A 15,292-nucleotide genomic window follows, 5' to 3' on the forward strand; every position below is an offset into this window, starting at 1 on the left:
TACATTGTCTGGTATGTGCCCTTGGTCAACCAAAGTTTTGGGGATCAGTGCCTGCTATGCGTGTGCCCTGCTCGGTGATCCCATATGCATTAGTCAGCCACAGTCCTTCATAAGATGGAACAGTGTCTTCCCTACCAGCTAACTTGCTCATATGTAGGGCTCCACTAGATTAGGGCTAGCCCATTTTTGCATATTGTTACAGGGTCTCCCCATTTGAGTAGATTGTAGCCTCTACAGCATCCTATACCTTGAGACTGGCACCCTTTCCCAACGTACTGTAGTAGCATAAATATCCCTAACCTACAATTAGCAAGGTTATGATCCTCTTACGGCTAAGTGTATAACAGATTCAACTATTTGTGTCCTTTACATGCTCTTCCCCATAAAGTCATTCTGACATAACTCTTGAGTTCCCGATCTGCAGGGGAATGTTGTTCCCTGATGGAGGAAATGGGGGTTATATGTTCCAGTGCTACAGTGGCTTAATCACCAGCTAAATGCTAGCCACGCGTGGCTCCTTAGCGTTAAAGCCCGGCTTGTTCTCCTTCAGGTGTGGCTTATATACTCTGCTAAGCGGCCACACCTAAGAGGAGCTGTACTTGACAATACCCTTGTGATAACCCATACAACAGTAACTAAGATGTTTTCTTTCTGTTAGACCGAAAAAAAAAAGAAGAAAAAAAAAACTATTTATAAAAGCCAAAATGTATTAACTCTCAAATGGACAGATGCATGAAAAAAAAAAAAGTTTTTGCCTACAAATATGTTTGACAACAGGAAAAAGAGCAATTTTGTGTTCATTAACCTCCTAGGGTTTAGTGGCCACATACGTGGACAGCACATTTTAGCTCTTAAGTGGCTATTTAAAATACTTTGAATGTTTTATATTTTGTTACAGACATACCATACAGTGTCATCCTGCAACTGTTTTGCAGCATATGAAATGTCCCAAACCCTATTTTTAACTGTCTAAATAAAACTGTTTAGTTTTTACTCTCTGATAGTTAATACAAGTTAAAAAAAAAAAAAAAAAAAAATATATATATATATATATATATATATATATATATATATATATATATATATATATATATATATATATATATATATATAAAATAAATTCAGTAAATTCAGACCATGAGTTCACATATATGGACATTATTTTCCTCTAAAAGTACATCATATCAAAAGATGATACTTAGATTTTATTCTAATTAGGTTCCAATAAGCCCAAATAGCAAATAGAAATAAAAGATGCATGTAAAAAAACACCTTGGGCCTTAAGTGGTTAATACTCACTGGCTCAGAGAAGGCGCAGTCCCATATGATGGTGGCCATGGCATTGATTTCCTGACTACCGTGTACAATTACAACCACAGGAAGAGAGATGCTCTGGGAGAAGAAGAGGGTAATTAGTTACTACAATTTCTGCAAATACAAAGCATCCGGTTTTTTAGCATCTGAAATGCGCTTATATTCCTATATAAATGTATGCAATAATCATCAAATGAGCTTAAGGAGGCACACACATGTATTGATGAAGAAAGTGAAGTTTTAGGGCTAGCCAATTTTATATTATTTCTAAAAGGAATTTTATTGGACTAATGTTTCACGGGTACATTTGTGGAATGGCTAACAATACATTGAATGAGTCAAAATTATAGTATTTATTTTTATGCAAAAAAAAAAGAAAATTAAGTAAAGACTGTAAAAACTTATTTATTCTTTATTAGTTATTATGATGTATAAATCACTTCACAAACTTTGTTGTGTCTGTCTGTGTTTTAAGCATACAAAAAATGTAAAGGGCACCTAATTTACTCCTATTTCAAGATTTAAGTCTGTGTCACCAAAATTAGTCTGTAAAGTTTCATCTCAAAACACCCATCAGATTATTTATTAAACCTTTAAGAATATTGAGATTTTCTGCTCTGAGCACAATGTAGATGTTTTTGTGCCATGTGCCTGTGCTTTTAATGCTAGTTCTCCCCGCCCACCGTTCCCACGTGTCTGTCATAGTGTAGATAAACAGTACAGTGACAGACATGAGGGAAGCAGATCTAACATAACATTTGTGAGAAATACTACAGTAAAAACTTCACCAATGATCATTCAACTCTTTCTGTGACAGGGTCTCTGCAGATATCATAATGTCAAATTTAAGACCTTTTAAGACCTTTTTAAGACCATTAAGTATTAAAATGTAAAAGCACAAAATTAGGGGTAAAATAAAGTTATTTAAATTGAACAGTAGTAAAGTCAGGTTGAATGCACCATTGAACAACAGAAAAAACAAATATCTTAATGCAGATTTATACTTTCCCCTGGCACCGCATCGCACAACTCATGAAACGGATGAAGGCTTTTATACTTGACACGTTCACCATTGAGATATTTTTTTTTAAATGACAGGGGGCGGTCCAAAAAAACAGAAAGTAAAATCAGACGAATAAAAAGATAATCATTATCATTAAAGATGTTTTTGGGGCCTCTTTTTTGTTTAACAAACTTATCCCTCAGAGTTTTTTCAAAGTTTTACAAAAACTTTCCCATGGCTGTTGCAATTTCTAGCCAATAATTATTGATCATTCTGGCAAGCAGAGATGTAACTGTGATAGAAAATAGGTAAAAACTTGATTAGGTATTATAGCCTATTGTACTATTCACTCTTCAAATACATCCCACTATCAATCCCATTTTATCACTAAAATAAAGTGAACTAGTCTCTGCTGTACAGTGTTTTGTGAAGTACAGTAAAGTACTTCAATTACTCTGTTGTGGTAATACTATAGTTGCTATGGTAACACAAAAAGTGTATTAAAAACAAACTACCCAGTGCTTTATTTTTTATTACAATATAGGGTATATTTTTCTACAATTCAACACACTTTACTGTAGTAAAACTACACTGTATTTCATTTTATCAGTTTACTATTCTTAATACTACAGTAGAGAGAGCTCGCAAGCAGTTTTGTCCATGAACAAAGGAAACCGGCGCGTGAGCAGAGATTCGCTCTCTCGTATTACAGCGCTACTGACTTATAAAACTGCGCTTGCGACATTTGTCAGTGAAATAACGGCATACTCTGCCAGCCGAAATCATGTTGCGCGCACTCTAAGCGAACTTCCGCAAACACAGCGATGATGTCACATTCGCCGCGCGCACAGAGTTTAATATCAGAAAGCTGATTGGCTATTGCAAGTTGACTATTTTGTAGTTGTAATACCGCAAATAACAATTGGACTAGTGAAATAAAGAACTACAACACCACAAAAACCTAGCAACAACAACAAAAAGAGTTTAAATGAGCATTAGATGTAGCGTTACATGGACATCGCAAAAATAAGACCTGTGCAAAAATATTTAAGACCTAGAACAGCAAATTTAAGACTTTTTAAAGCCATAAATTGATTTTTTTAATTTAAGACTTTTTAATACTTTTTAAGACCCCGTGGGGACCCGGTGTGAAGATGAATCACACACTCGCATACACACAAACATCCACATACACACAGCGTGAGCGTTTAACTATGCACTGTTTTTGCATGGCAAATGTGACAGAATACACGTTAATATCCACTGCTATATGGATATCTGTTATGTTAATATACAAAATAAACTTGATTTAACGTTCACAAACTGGGATTGAAGTGTCGTCTTTAATAATTGTACTGACATGCGGCTGTGGTGATAAAGATACTAAAATCTCTGTAAATCATTACAAACATGCACTGTTTGTAAAACTCAATCTTGACAGCGAGCTCAACAGATTTTTTAATCCCAGTTGCTTTGTGCTGTCTTGTTGATATAATTATATGTTGCAGTGGGCCTTAAAAATGGGAGGGATTTGGATCTTATTGTAACATCAGGAAATTAAAAAAAGAGACTTATTGTTTTTATAATACCCCAATATGACAGTGGACACACTATACATACACACAGTTCTGTCCAAACAGCTAACAAAAGATGATTTACATCATAGGTGCCCTAAAAAACAATGATACTATGTACATTAGTTGTCATAATAAAATCTGTCACTCTGGGCTATATACATAAAAAGTCTGTCAAACTTCTAGTACGACTGATATATTGAGCTGATATTTTTTATGTTATATATATATATATATATATATATATATAAAACATTAAAAATATCAGCTCAATATATCAATATATCAATATATATATACATACATACATACATACATACATACATACATACATACATACATACATACACACACTAATCATAAATACAAAAAACTTCATCGGACATCCTGATGACATGATTGACACTCAGAAACAATGGACAACATTAACATATATAAGGAAAACAATGGGAGCAGCTACCTGAAGGCTGTATGGCCTCTCACCGCCGGTGATGGTTATATCTGTGGTAAACAACAATGCAAACTTTTCCTCAGTCACTGATTCAGAGCCCTTCCTGTCCGCCCGTTTGATCCTCCTTATGGACTAAAAAAGGAAAATATGACAGATTTAGAGATATTTTTAGAAAATCGTTAACGAGGCAGGTAACAGTATAACCACTTTTTGTATTTATTACCCACCATGTTTCTAAAGGTGGCACAGGTGTTCTTGCTGGTGGTGTTGTGCTCCAAGATCGTCGTACTGTTAAGAAGTTCTCCTACATTTTCACTAAGTGGATAAACACATTGTCACTGTAAAGCATTTGCATGTTTTATGTGTATGTTAGATCTCTTAAGTGTTGTACTGCCTCTGCATGGATAACAGCTCAACTGAAACTCTGATTCTGTTTGCTTATCTTGTTGCGCCTCCACTTCCTCTTTATGTCTGAGAACAACAACAAAGCCTGTCAAATGCTAACATATATGACACTTTGTACCGGCAGATTTCAACATATTGCAAAGACACAAAAGTGACAACATGATACTCTAAAGATGCATTTCAATAAAGATAGTTTTGCATTTTTACAAATGGTTTCTCTAGTATGTTTGTGAAACTTTAATCTTAGAACAAATTCAGTTTTACATGGGTTCAACAGTGTAGGTGAATGACGTTCTTGAAACAAAACAAGTTGCATGTAATAATAAAGCAAACATTAATTTCTCTAATAATCTTTAACATTAATTAATAATTTACTAATAATTAATACTTTGTGGCATTTAATATGCAATGCTAATATCAATGTGAATTTAGATATACTTTGCATTTAAAATTAAAATTAAAATTAATGTAAAAATGTCAATATAAATTAGTCAATTCTCACTTTCATTTAAAACATGTGATACATAACTTGAGACAAAGGCTGCATCCAAAACTGCATACTTCCATACTATTTAGTACGCTAAAATCAGTATGCGAGCCGAGTAGTATGTCAGAATTCATAGAATTCGAAAATCAGTATATGCAAAGTACCCGGATGAATTACTACTTCCGGCGAGATTCTAAAGTGCGAATTCCATGTACGATGTGCTATCCCATGATGCCCCGCGAGAGAATTTATAAATAGGAGTGAAGGGACACAACTGATGCGGGTAGGTGACGTAATCATGACAAAATGGTGGATTTAGTATGTCCGAATTCCATTCATACTGCTCACATTCATACTATATAGTACATACTTTTCTAACAGCCGAGTAGTCCGGTTAAATTCAAAATTCAGTATCTACTGAGTAGTAGGCAATTTCAAACGCAGCCAAACTGTATACGCGGTAGTCTATGACTTTATATGCAAGGGTGTTTGGTGCATATCACACTATTTTCCAAAATATACTTACTGGGTTTTGTTTGAACAACAGAACAAAAAGTAAAAACTTGGTTAATATATGGTTAAAAAGGTGAAAATAAATATATAAATAAATTACATGAATTCAAATATTAATACATATTTAACAAATAAATAAATAATAACAATGTTCAATTATGTCAATACATATTTTTGTACCTTGCATTTCACAGCTTTCCAGTGTATGTTGGTCAAACATATTTGTTAATTGTTGATGAAATGTAAGACATCTGAACAAAATTTTAAGAGACTAACAAGGGTTTGAAAGTTCAAACATCAAAAAAATGTTGCATTATACATCGGTTAAGAAAGTGTTAAAAGGGGGTCCATATTTTATAAAAAAAAAACTTGTAATTTTCCCTTAAGGGTTTTATTTTAACGATCTAGGCGCAAAGTCCAAAGCTTATAACACAAAAGCATTAGGGGCGTGTCTGAATCCACTTTTGCTATTTTAAGGAGGGAAAATTTGCTCTGCGCCGCAGTGCATGGTCTAACAGGGTTGTGCTTATTCTCCTAAAGAGTTATGGGTGTGTTTTTGAGAATAAACCAATCAGAGTCTCATCTCCCATTCCCTTAAAGAGTCGAACCATGGCGCATTTGGTATTTACATGGCGGACTTGGTATGTGGAAAAACTGAACGCTTTACTTGCGAGAAAACAGTTAAACAGATCATCTGCAGCATGAGGATAAAGAATGAGCCTCCTCCAATCGGCCTTTACTTTCACTTTCTCTTTCTCTCTTTGGTGGGTAAGGAAACAGTGCAGTATGCACAGATATGAGACATCCATTAGCTTATACATAATTAATTTTGTTTGTTAAGCACAGAGATTTGTTTAAAAACTATTTCTAAATTCAGTCTTAATTTCCAGCAAACAAATAAATAAACAATTATAACCAAGTGTGGTCAAAAATATCTAAATGCACATGCTATGCCCTATATGGTCCAAAACCTGACAGGTGGACAAATATAAGCTTGTTTTTAACAAAACAAATATAAATATGCATATAATTTTTAATACTACTAATAATTATAACATTATGCAAAAGCAAGTTGATGTGAATGAACTGAAAAAAGTCCCCTCAGATGATTATGCATAATGCAGTGGTTTTTATATTTATTCATTCATTTTCTTGTCGGCTTAGTCCCTTTATTAATCCGGGGTCGCCACAGCGGAATGAACCGCCAACATATCCAGCAAGTTTTTATGCAGCGGATGCCCTTCCAGCCGCAACCCATCTCTGGGAAACATCCACACACTTATTTACACACACACTAATACACTATGGACAATTTAGCCTACCCAATTCACCTGTACCGCATGTCTTTGGACTGTGGGGGAAGTCAGAGCACCCAGAGGAAACCCACGCGAAAGCAGGGAGAACATGCAAACTCCACACAGAAACGCCATCTGAACAAGGTTCGAACCAGCGACCCTTGCTGTGAGGTGACAGCGCTACCTACTGCGCCACTGCCTCGCCCGTTTTTATATTTATGTAGAGAGTAATAATTTTTTGTAACAATTTAATCCTTTAATCCTTTTTCATTTGTAAAGATATCCGCGTATTGCTGTAAACCCTGTGTGTTTCAAGCAATGTGTAAGCGAGGCACACAATTAACACGTTCTACAATGGACTTTTAGCTGGTCTATTGCACAGTCTATTTTAATAGCAAAGCACCAACAATGTGCCTTAACAAACCTCCATTCAAGACCTGAACACCCACGAGTCCACAAAGTGGCACAAATGGATTTGCTATTTAAACAACATGGTGGAAAACTGAAAAATTAAGCTTGCGCTGGTCTGAAAATAGCAACATGTCAGGGCAAACATGTGTTGCGCCTTATTGTGCTGGTGTATAACAGGACTCTAACAGTGTGTGGCATATTACACTATGGAATCATTCAAATTCACCACAAGAGAAATTTCCTCACTGTAACAGCCTGTACGATCGACAGAAATATTGTTAGGAGAATATATAAACTGCATTTACAACATTTAAAACCTAAAAATAAGGCACTTTCAATTGCATTTTCTAGAGACTGCACTTGATATCAATGCGAGTAGGCCTAACAATACTGTAACTTCCTCTTGTGTAAGCAGTGCAGTGAATCAATGAATCCTGAAATCTGCACCGTCACGTTCAAATAATAAATGACAAGAATGTTAAGAAAATAGCCTAAAACTAGAGAATCTGTGTCCTTGAACTAGATGGTCATGTATTCTTTATTTTAACACTGCATATTTACAATTAAAACCTATAATTTTAATTGCCAAATAATCCAGATTAAAATCACTGGCATGGTCTCTGACGCATTCAAAATCATTTGACAGCCCCAATAGGGTGTATATGTAGGCCTTTACAAATTATGTAAATTCTAATCTGTTTTTTAAATGCAATATTTAATATTTGTATACCTATATATTACACACACACACATTTGTATACACAATATTTAATATATATACTAGAGATGTAACGGTATCAGAATTTCACGGTACGGTAATACCTCGATATGAATGGCACGATACGGTATTTATTGAGTAATTTACAGGAAAAGAAAACTAATGAAAAGACTCGAAAAAAGTGCCAAAAGTACTTATTTACCTTAGCACTGAACATATCAATGACATACAAATTAGCCATCTTTCTGTAAGTTTTGAAACAGGAACTTAAATTTTTCAATTTTAATAACAAAAAACTATAAAACCATGTAAAAAAAAAAAAGTTTTAATTTAGTATTGTTGAAAATTCATCAAATTCAACATTTAATCACTCACTTAGATAGAGATGGTTTTTTTTAAGGAAAATTATCATAAAAATATAATCTGGCAAACCTGGGATCTCTGGGCATTTACAATGTCCCCTGCAACAGAAAAAACCCTCTAATTTGGGACTGAGGTTTCTGGGACAGAGAGATATGATTTAGCCAAGGTTGACCGCAGTGGGTAATATTGTGCATTGTCTTTCCACCACTTGAGAGGACAAGCCATGAGTGAGATAGAGGTCTCTTTGCGGTACAAGTCAATGTCTGCATCAATCTAACAAGTGTGCTGTGTTCTGCAGTCCCCATGACTGTTTTTAGTCGTATTCTTTAGTCGTATATTTCACCACAGTCTGGCAGTGCCTGCATACCGTTTTTTCTTTGTCTGTCACCTTTTCTCCTTTTTGGTATCTTTTTAGAAAGAAACCGAAATACTTCCACACTTCTGATTTAAAACCCGCTTAGGTTCGATCATTTCCAGCTCTTTTTCTTCCCTGCTACTAGCAACACACTCCATTTCCGCATTACTGGATCTGTAGTAACAACAGACTGCAAAGGATGATGGCCACGCCTAGGCTGATGGGAATTGTAGTTCCCGCTACCTGCCGTTCGCTTCATTCGCCTGAGCAAACTTTTCTCAGAAATATAGTTTTATTGAGTCATGCGCCTACGGTAATATTGAAAAAAATTACTATTGTGGTATGACGGTATTGACAATATTGTTACATCCCTAATATATACTATATATATAAAGTGAATATTTAAAAAAAACAAAACCAAAGAAGGCCTGCTTACTTGGGAATGACACTTTGTTGACCCAGGTTTCTTGCTTGTGCCTCGGTGATAATCTGAGCCTTTAATAAGACAGGTTTTCCAGGGGCCATCTTGTCTCCCAGCAGATAGCGTACAGTGGTGGAAAACTTGGACTGAGTTTTGATGACCTGGGGAGGCTGCTTCTCTACTACCAATGAACTGATTAACCAAGATAAAGAAAGCACAATATCAAAAGCTAAAAGAGACAGCGCTGACTTTTATTGCATGATTGCCTACTACTACTGAGTATTACATTATACTGCTAATAACTACTGAGATCTCATCTTTCTATGAACTCAAAGAGGCCTGTTTACTTCTGAATGAGAGTCTTGAGTAGACGTGCCAGGTTTTCCTCCAAAGTTCGAAGCCGTTCAGCATCTCCATGGTCCACTTTCATCAGCATGAGCTCCTGTCTCAGGTTACCATTCACTATGAGCAACTGCTCACTCCTGCAATCCAAAAATGTAATAAACAACGTGGTTAAAAGAATGTCAAAATGAGAATTAATTTACATGAAATGCATGAAACCATAATCTAGAGTGCATAGATATGCAAAATATAACAAACATAAGTAATGCATTTACAGAGAGAATAAGCTAAGTTATTGAGGTCATGTACATTTGACAAATTACAGAGTCTGTTAAATCGCTGACATTTGAGAAGCGCAAAGAACGCAAACACTCAGCCATGAAGACAAACCTGTTGCAACAGGATTTGAACACAGTTTATTTTTAAAGAACATATTTTACACTTCTGCTGCCCTTCGTGCATTTACAATATTCTCTTTATCAGCTGTCATTTTAAAACATATGCTTAACTTTGGGTTTATGCAGCCTATAGATTTAACTTACAAGAAGAATTTAATTTTGTTAATTTAAGTATGATAAATAGTTATGCTACTCTAGTGGTTCATTTGACAACCAGTTATAATCTGGTTTGTAAAGCAATCACCGCTAAAGTGTCTTTCTAAACACTGTCAGGTCTAGATGCCTGATTCCGATTTGTTGCTTGTAACAGATATTTTTACCTGTCCGTTTACACGTTCTTTTAATTGTGACAAATATACCATTAATGTGTTTACACTTGCTACACAATATACGATGTCATGCACACATGCAAAAAGGCGGGTTCTAGCATCTGCGCCACAGCCATGATGGAAGAAACTGTCTTGCTTTTATCTTTGCAAAATATGCGAACAATGCCCAAGTTTAAATTGATTGAGGCAGAGGAGGGAAAAGGCCATCATTGCAGCTTGCGCCTATGGTTTATAAATGTTGTTCTCCACCATTCAGAGGAATCTGTGGGTATGAGAGAGATCTCATGTCTGGAGGAAGCAAATTGTGGCGACTGACCACTTTCCTCCTCCATGTTTCCTCCGTTGTTGTTGTTTACTGCTTCAGCATCTCCACACACGCTCTTCCTTCTATGTTATTAAACCACAGAGAAGTACCACATTGTCACAAGTTTAATGATGTACAAAACGGAGTACCTTAATAAATCCAATCTGCCTGTTTACATGATAGTCGCATTGTCACATTAAACTGCAGACACTTCAAACTGCATTTTAAGATTCTAGATCATTCTAATTTGTTTATAGTTTATAATTTTTCTATGTTGAATCTTTGTATTTTATTGCATGCTTGATTTCTCTGTTGTAGTAGTGCTTTGAGTTTAAGAAAAGAACATTATGAATAAAATATATTATTCATTTATTTAACTATTTTAGACCAATTTTTATTTTTATTTATTTTTTTACATACTACTATTAGTGGTGTGCTGCCATTACAGTGATGTTATACCATGTTACACCATCAGGGTTCATACAAATATTAACTACTAAAATTCCAGACTGTCAAATTAATTTTCATGACCTAATGTGTTATGCAATGCCTACAAGTGCATGGCAAAAGAAAAACGATAAATGCTTAAATTTATAACAGCATATTATAATACAAGTAATAATCTATTCAGATTAAATTTATATTTATATCTATGCAAACTTATTTAGACAATGCTTACTCTGCACTAATAATGTGAGAGTATATGATAGGCCAAGCAAACTTACAGTATATTTAAGTATACAGATATTGGTACCCCATGACTTTTCCAAAACTCAGTGGGTTTTTTCCTGATTTTCCAAAACCTTTGCAGGCCTGGAAAATGCAGCCAAAATTCCATGACTTTTCCAGGTTTTCCATGACCGTGTGAACCCAGTACCATGTTCACCAGCACAGCCAACTAATATGTAGTAGCATTTTAATTTTAAAGCAGATCATGTTACATGTTGTTACATTCATTTGAAAGCCATTGTGAATTACTCTAGAAACATACACCTAATAATCCTGTGATTATCATCAGTCATTTATAGTGATTAATGGTCTGCAATCAGAACAACTGAATTGATCAATATCGGAACTCAAGAACTGCCTGATGCCTGATTGTGACTGTATTTGTCACTGGTGCAATGGGTCTATTGCATCACAAAGTTTAAGTCTTGCCAATTTAAACATTCAGGTGATTTATGAAACCATTGAAATGCAAGAAGATTCAAAAGTTTTCTGTGCAAACACAGTAGGCCATATTAGTATACAAACCCTAAAATGAGTTCTCTTTGCAAGTTTCTTAAACTGAAAAAGAAATCTGAATGTGTGTCGTTGTGTTGAATCTGTGCATTATGTCAAAAAGTGCTATTGAAATTGGAATCAGGAATTGTAAAAATAAATTGTACACAGGTTAAGCATGTGACTTTAACATGATTGCACATGACAAGGTGTTAAGTTGCCCGAATATGCTTCTTGAGCAAATGCTGACAACACAAACCACATACAGCGTGTTTGAAGGTGGCTCAAAGTAAACATTGTTCGCTGGCAGGCTATGCGCTCCTTTTACATTCACAAACAGAATTTCTGTACATTTTTTTTTACAAAAGAGACAAACGTAAAAAAAAAAAAAAAACCGAAAGCAATAAACGAAGCCAGCTTGTTTAGAGAGAAAACACGCAAAAGATTTGGCTGATAACATTCATGCAGTTATACAACTGAAACAAAAAAAGCTTCAATTGTTCTCACCATGTCTGCAGATGGTCGAGGATGTCATCGAAGGGCATGCCAATGGTTGATCGATGCTGTTCCCACCTCCAGGACTCAATTTTAAGCATTAAAGAGGACTGACATTGCTCCAGAGCTCCCACGGCATCGCAAAGAAACTGCACACGCTCCTGTAAACACACACACAGGGATACACACCATGTAATACTGCTCCTTTCCCTTCAATTCAGTGAGCTCTTTGATGATCAAGCATCATTTCAGTGTTTACCTGTGCACAAATTGTTGCGTTATACTCAATTTGCTGAATGCGTTTCTGTTTAGCACCTGTATCCATCTCACTGAGACCTGTAGAGAGAGCAGAAAATTGTTTACTGGATATACTAAGATGAATGTTTGGCTGTGCGCACATTGACTAGCAAATAACTATGTGAAACTCTATCATTTACACAGTTAAAGTCCTTTACATACACCTTGCTATCAGCTTAAGGCTTGATTACGATAACTCAGTTCAGTTGTCATGAACAGGTCGTTTGTGTTGCTCTTCACTTGTCAACTTCATTTTATGTTTATAAATTTCTGCAAATGACTGATCTGTGGTTATCACCTACTACACAGTAGTTTAAAACAAGCAATGTTTACTTATTAAGTTTCACATAAAAAAATTCAACAGAATGCATCTGACATTTCATGGTCAAAGTTTAATTCATTTTGTTCATAAATCTGTTTTCTATGCAAACATATCTTCATGAATTAATACAGATGTTTGAAACGGTTTCTGAAACAGTTTAGTTTCTCCTAAAAATTGAACATATCTGAATCAACCCAAACGTATGAATGTATACCACCAAAACTATATTATACAATAATAGAAGTAGCTCTTTAAAGTAACGACTGCAGGTTATCACTTATTGCAATGTGGCTGTCATAAGCATGCAAAACCCCTCCCAGCCTTGTCACTTTACAGTACGGAAAAACACATTTGTATAAACAAAATGCATTTGACATAATTTGGTGAATGAATTTATTAACAATTTATGAACAAATTTATAAACACTTGATCTGTTTTTCAGAAATAATATATTTATCATAAAAAGCTGCTGCTGCTAGAAAAATGGATGACCTAATTTTCAAAAAACATGGTAACCTAACAATTTATGTTAAGTATTTTAAGTTGGTTTCTCTCCAAAATGTGGCTCGTGAGCTACTAGTAGCTTGTGTTATGATTCCACTTCGCTCACATATATGCACTTCATTCAGACACAAAATTGGATGTCTTTGCTTTTGGACTTGTTGCTGGTAACAGTCTGGATGATCCTTTTCTTCTTCGGTCCGGAGCACACAGTGTTCTTTTCTCCCAAAAAAATCCCTGAATTACTGATTCATCTGACCACAGTACATGTTTCCACTGTGTGATTGTCTATACTGATTCATCTGACCACAGTACATGTTTCCACTGTGTGATGGTCTATCCCAGATGCCTTCGAGCACAGAGAAGCCAACTGTACTTCTGGACACTGTTAACATAGGGCATCCTTTTGGCACAGTACAGTTTTAACTGGACTTTGTGGATTGTGGACCTATGTGTTGTGGTACTTGACAAAGATTTACCAAAGTAGTCATGAGCCCATCTGGTGATATCGTTTATAGATGAATGCAGATTCTTGATGCAGTGCCCCCTGAGGGATCGGAGATTACAGCTGTTCGGCTTAAGCTTGCACCCTTGTCTTTTATGCACTCAAATTCTTCCAGATTGCTTGAATCTTTTAATTATGTTAGGTACTGTTGAAAGTGAAATATCCTAATGTCTTCCTATCTTTCTTTGAAGAACATTGTTTTTTAACATTTTAATAATTTTCTCACATATTTGTTAGCAAACCTGCAATCCTAAGCCCATCTTTGCTCCTAAAAGATTAGAGCTTTTTTGGATGCTGCTTTTGTACCAAACCATAATTACAATCACCTTTTGACATCACCTGTTTCAAATCACATAATTATCTAACCAATTTACCTTATTACACATTTTCTTTGGAATGTGTTGCAAGTCTGAATGACAGTAATGGATGTATATTTACAAATGAAATTAATATGGTAAGAAATAGATTAAAATACTTTGTTCATACTGTCTGCAATGAAATACAAGTCAAAGAAAATTTGGAAATCACTACTTTCATTTTTTATTTGCGTCATCCATACTGTCCAAACCTTTTCTGATTTGGAGTTGTGGATTAAAGACTTATCTTTTTAGCAAAGCATGTACACAATGCATCACAAAATTGAAGGATACAGTTAAATTCAACTTCTTAAATTCAATTCTTGTACTTTATAATAATATCTCGTGCAAATAACTTTTTTTTTATTTGTTATTTCCAGGCCTTTGGATTGTGGAGTGCCGTTATATCAGATCCAAGCCTGTGAAGAGATGATGCCAACTCTATGAGAACTTGAAAAGATAATGCCCATCCTTTGAGGATTTAAAGAGATTATACCATCTATCTGAGGGCAACTTTAAGGACAACGAATACACTTTTATGAACATGCATTACACACATAGACCTTACGTTTTTGGAAAGACACTATATACTGTATAACTGCAAGTTAACTATGTTTATATACTACCCACCCTATACACAAATCCTTCATTTTTAATTTTTGACTAATGGAATTGTGTCCACCTTTTGTGACGCTGCTTTGGAACAATAACTATTGTGGAAAGCGCTATATAAAAAAACCTGAATTGAATTGATAGTGCAAGTAAAGGCCTTAAAATATTTCACTCAAAATTAAAGAATGTACTATGACATGAATGATTTAGTAGTTTAAAACAGACCACCAAAGAAAACATTTCAGAAACATCTGTGGTGATCACATAATATGTAGGTGTGCATCAAGATGTACGATTAAA

General features: G+C 35.1%; 1 protein-coding gene across 3 annotated transcripts in view; it reads right to left on the reverse strand.

Annotated features, from left to right (window-relative positions):
* The window catches only part of stat6 (signal transducer and activator of transcription 6, interleukin-4 induced), a 52,523-nt gene that overhangs the window by 13,714 nt on the left and 23,517 nt on the right, over nucleotides 1-15,292 (reverse strand). For all 3 annotated transcript variants that reach the window (XR_015522694.1, XM_087305274.1, NM_001130590.1), the window contains 7 exon segments: nucleotides 12,659-12,735; nucleotides 12,412-12,560; nucleotides 9,658-9,792; nucleotides 9,326-9,502; nucleotides 4,570-4,657; nucleotides 4,352-4,474; nucleotides 1,300-1,392 (listed from right to left, as the gene is read on the reverse strand). Coding sequence is in view for 2 of the 3 variants with exons in the window: in XM_087305274.1 (XP_087161400.1) it covers nucleotides 1,300-1,392; nucleotides 4,352-4,474; nucleotides 4,570-4,657; nucleotides 9,326-9,502; nucleotides 9,658-9,792; nucleotides 12,412-12,560; nucleotides 12,659-12,735 (842 nt within the window). In the remaining variant the exon portion in view is untranslated.

Source organism: Danio rerio, chromosome 23, assembly GCF_052040795.2.
Source record: "Danio rerio strain M-AB ecotype USA chromosome 23, GRCz13ab, whole genome shotgun sequence".
Lineage (NCBI taxonomy): Eukaryota > Metazoa > Chordata > Actinopteri > Cypriniformes > Danionidae > Danio > Danio rerio.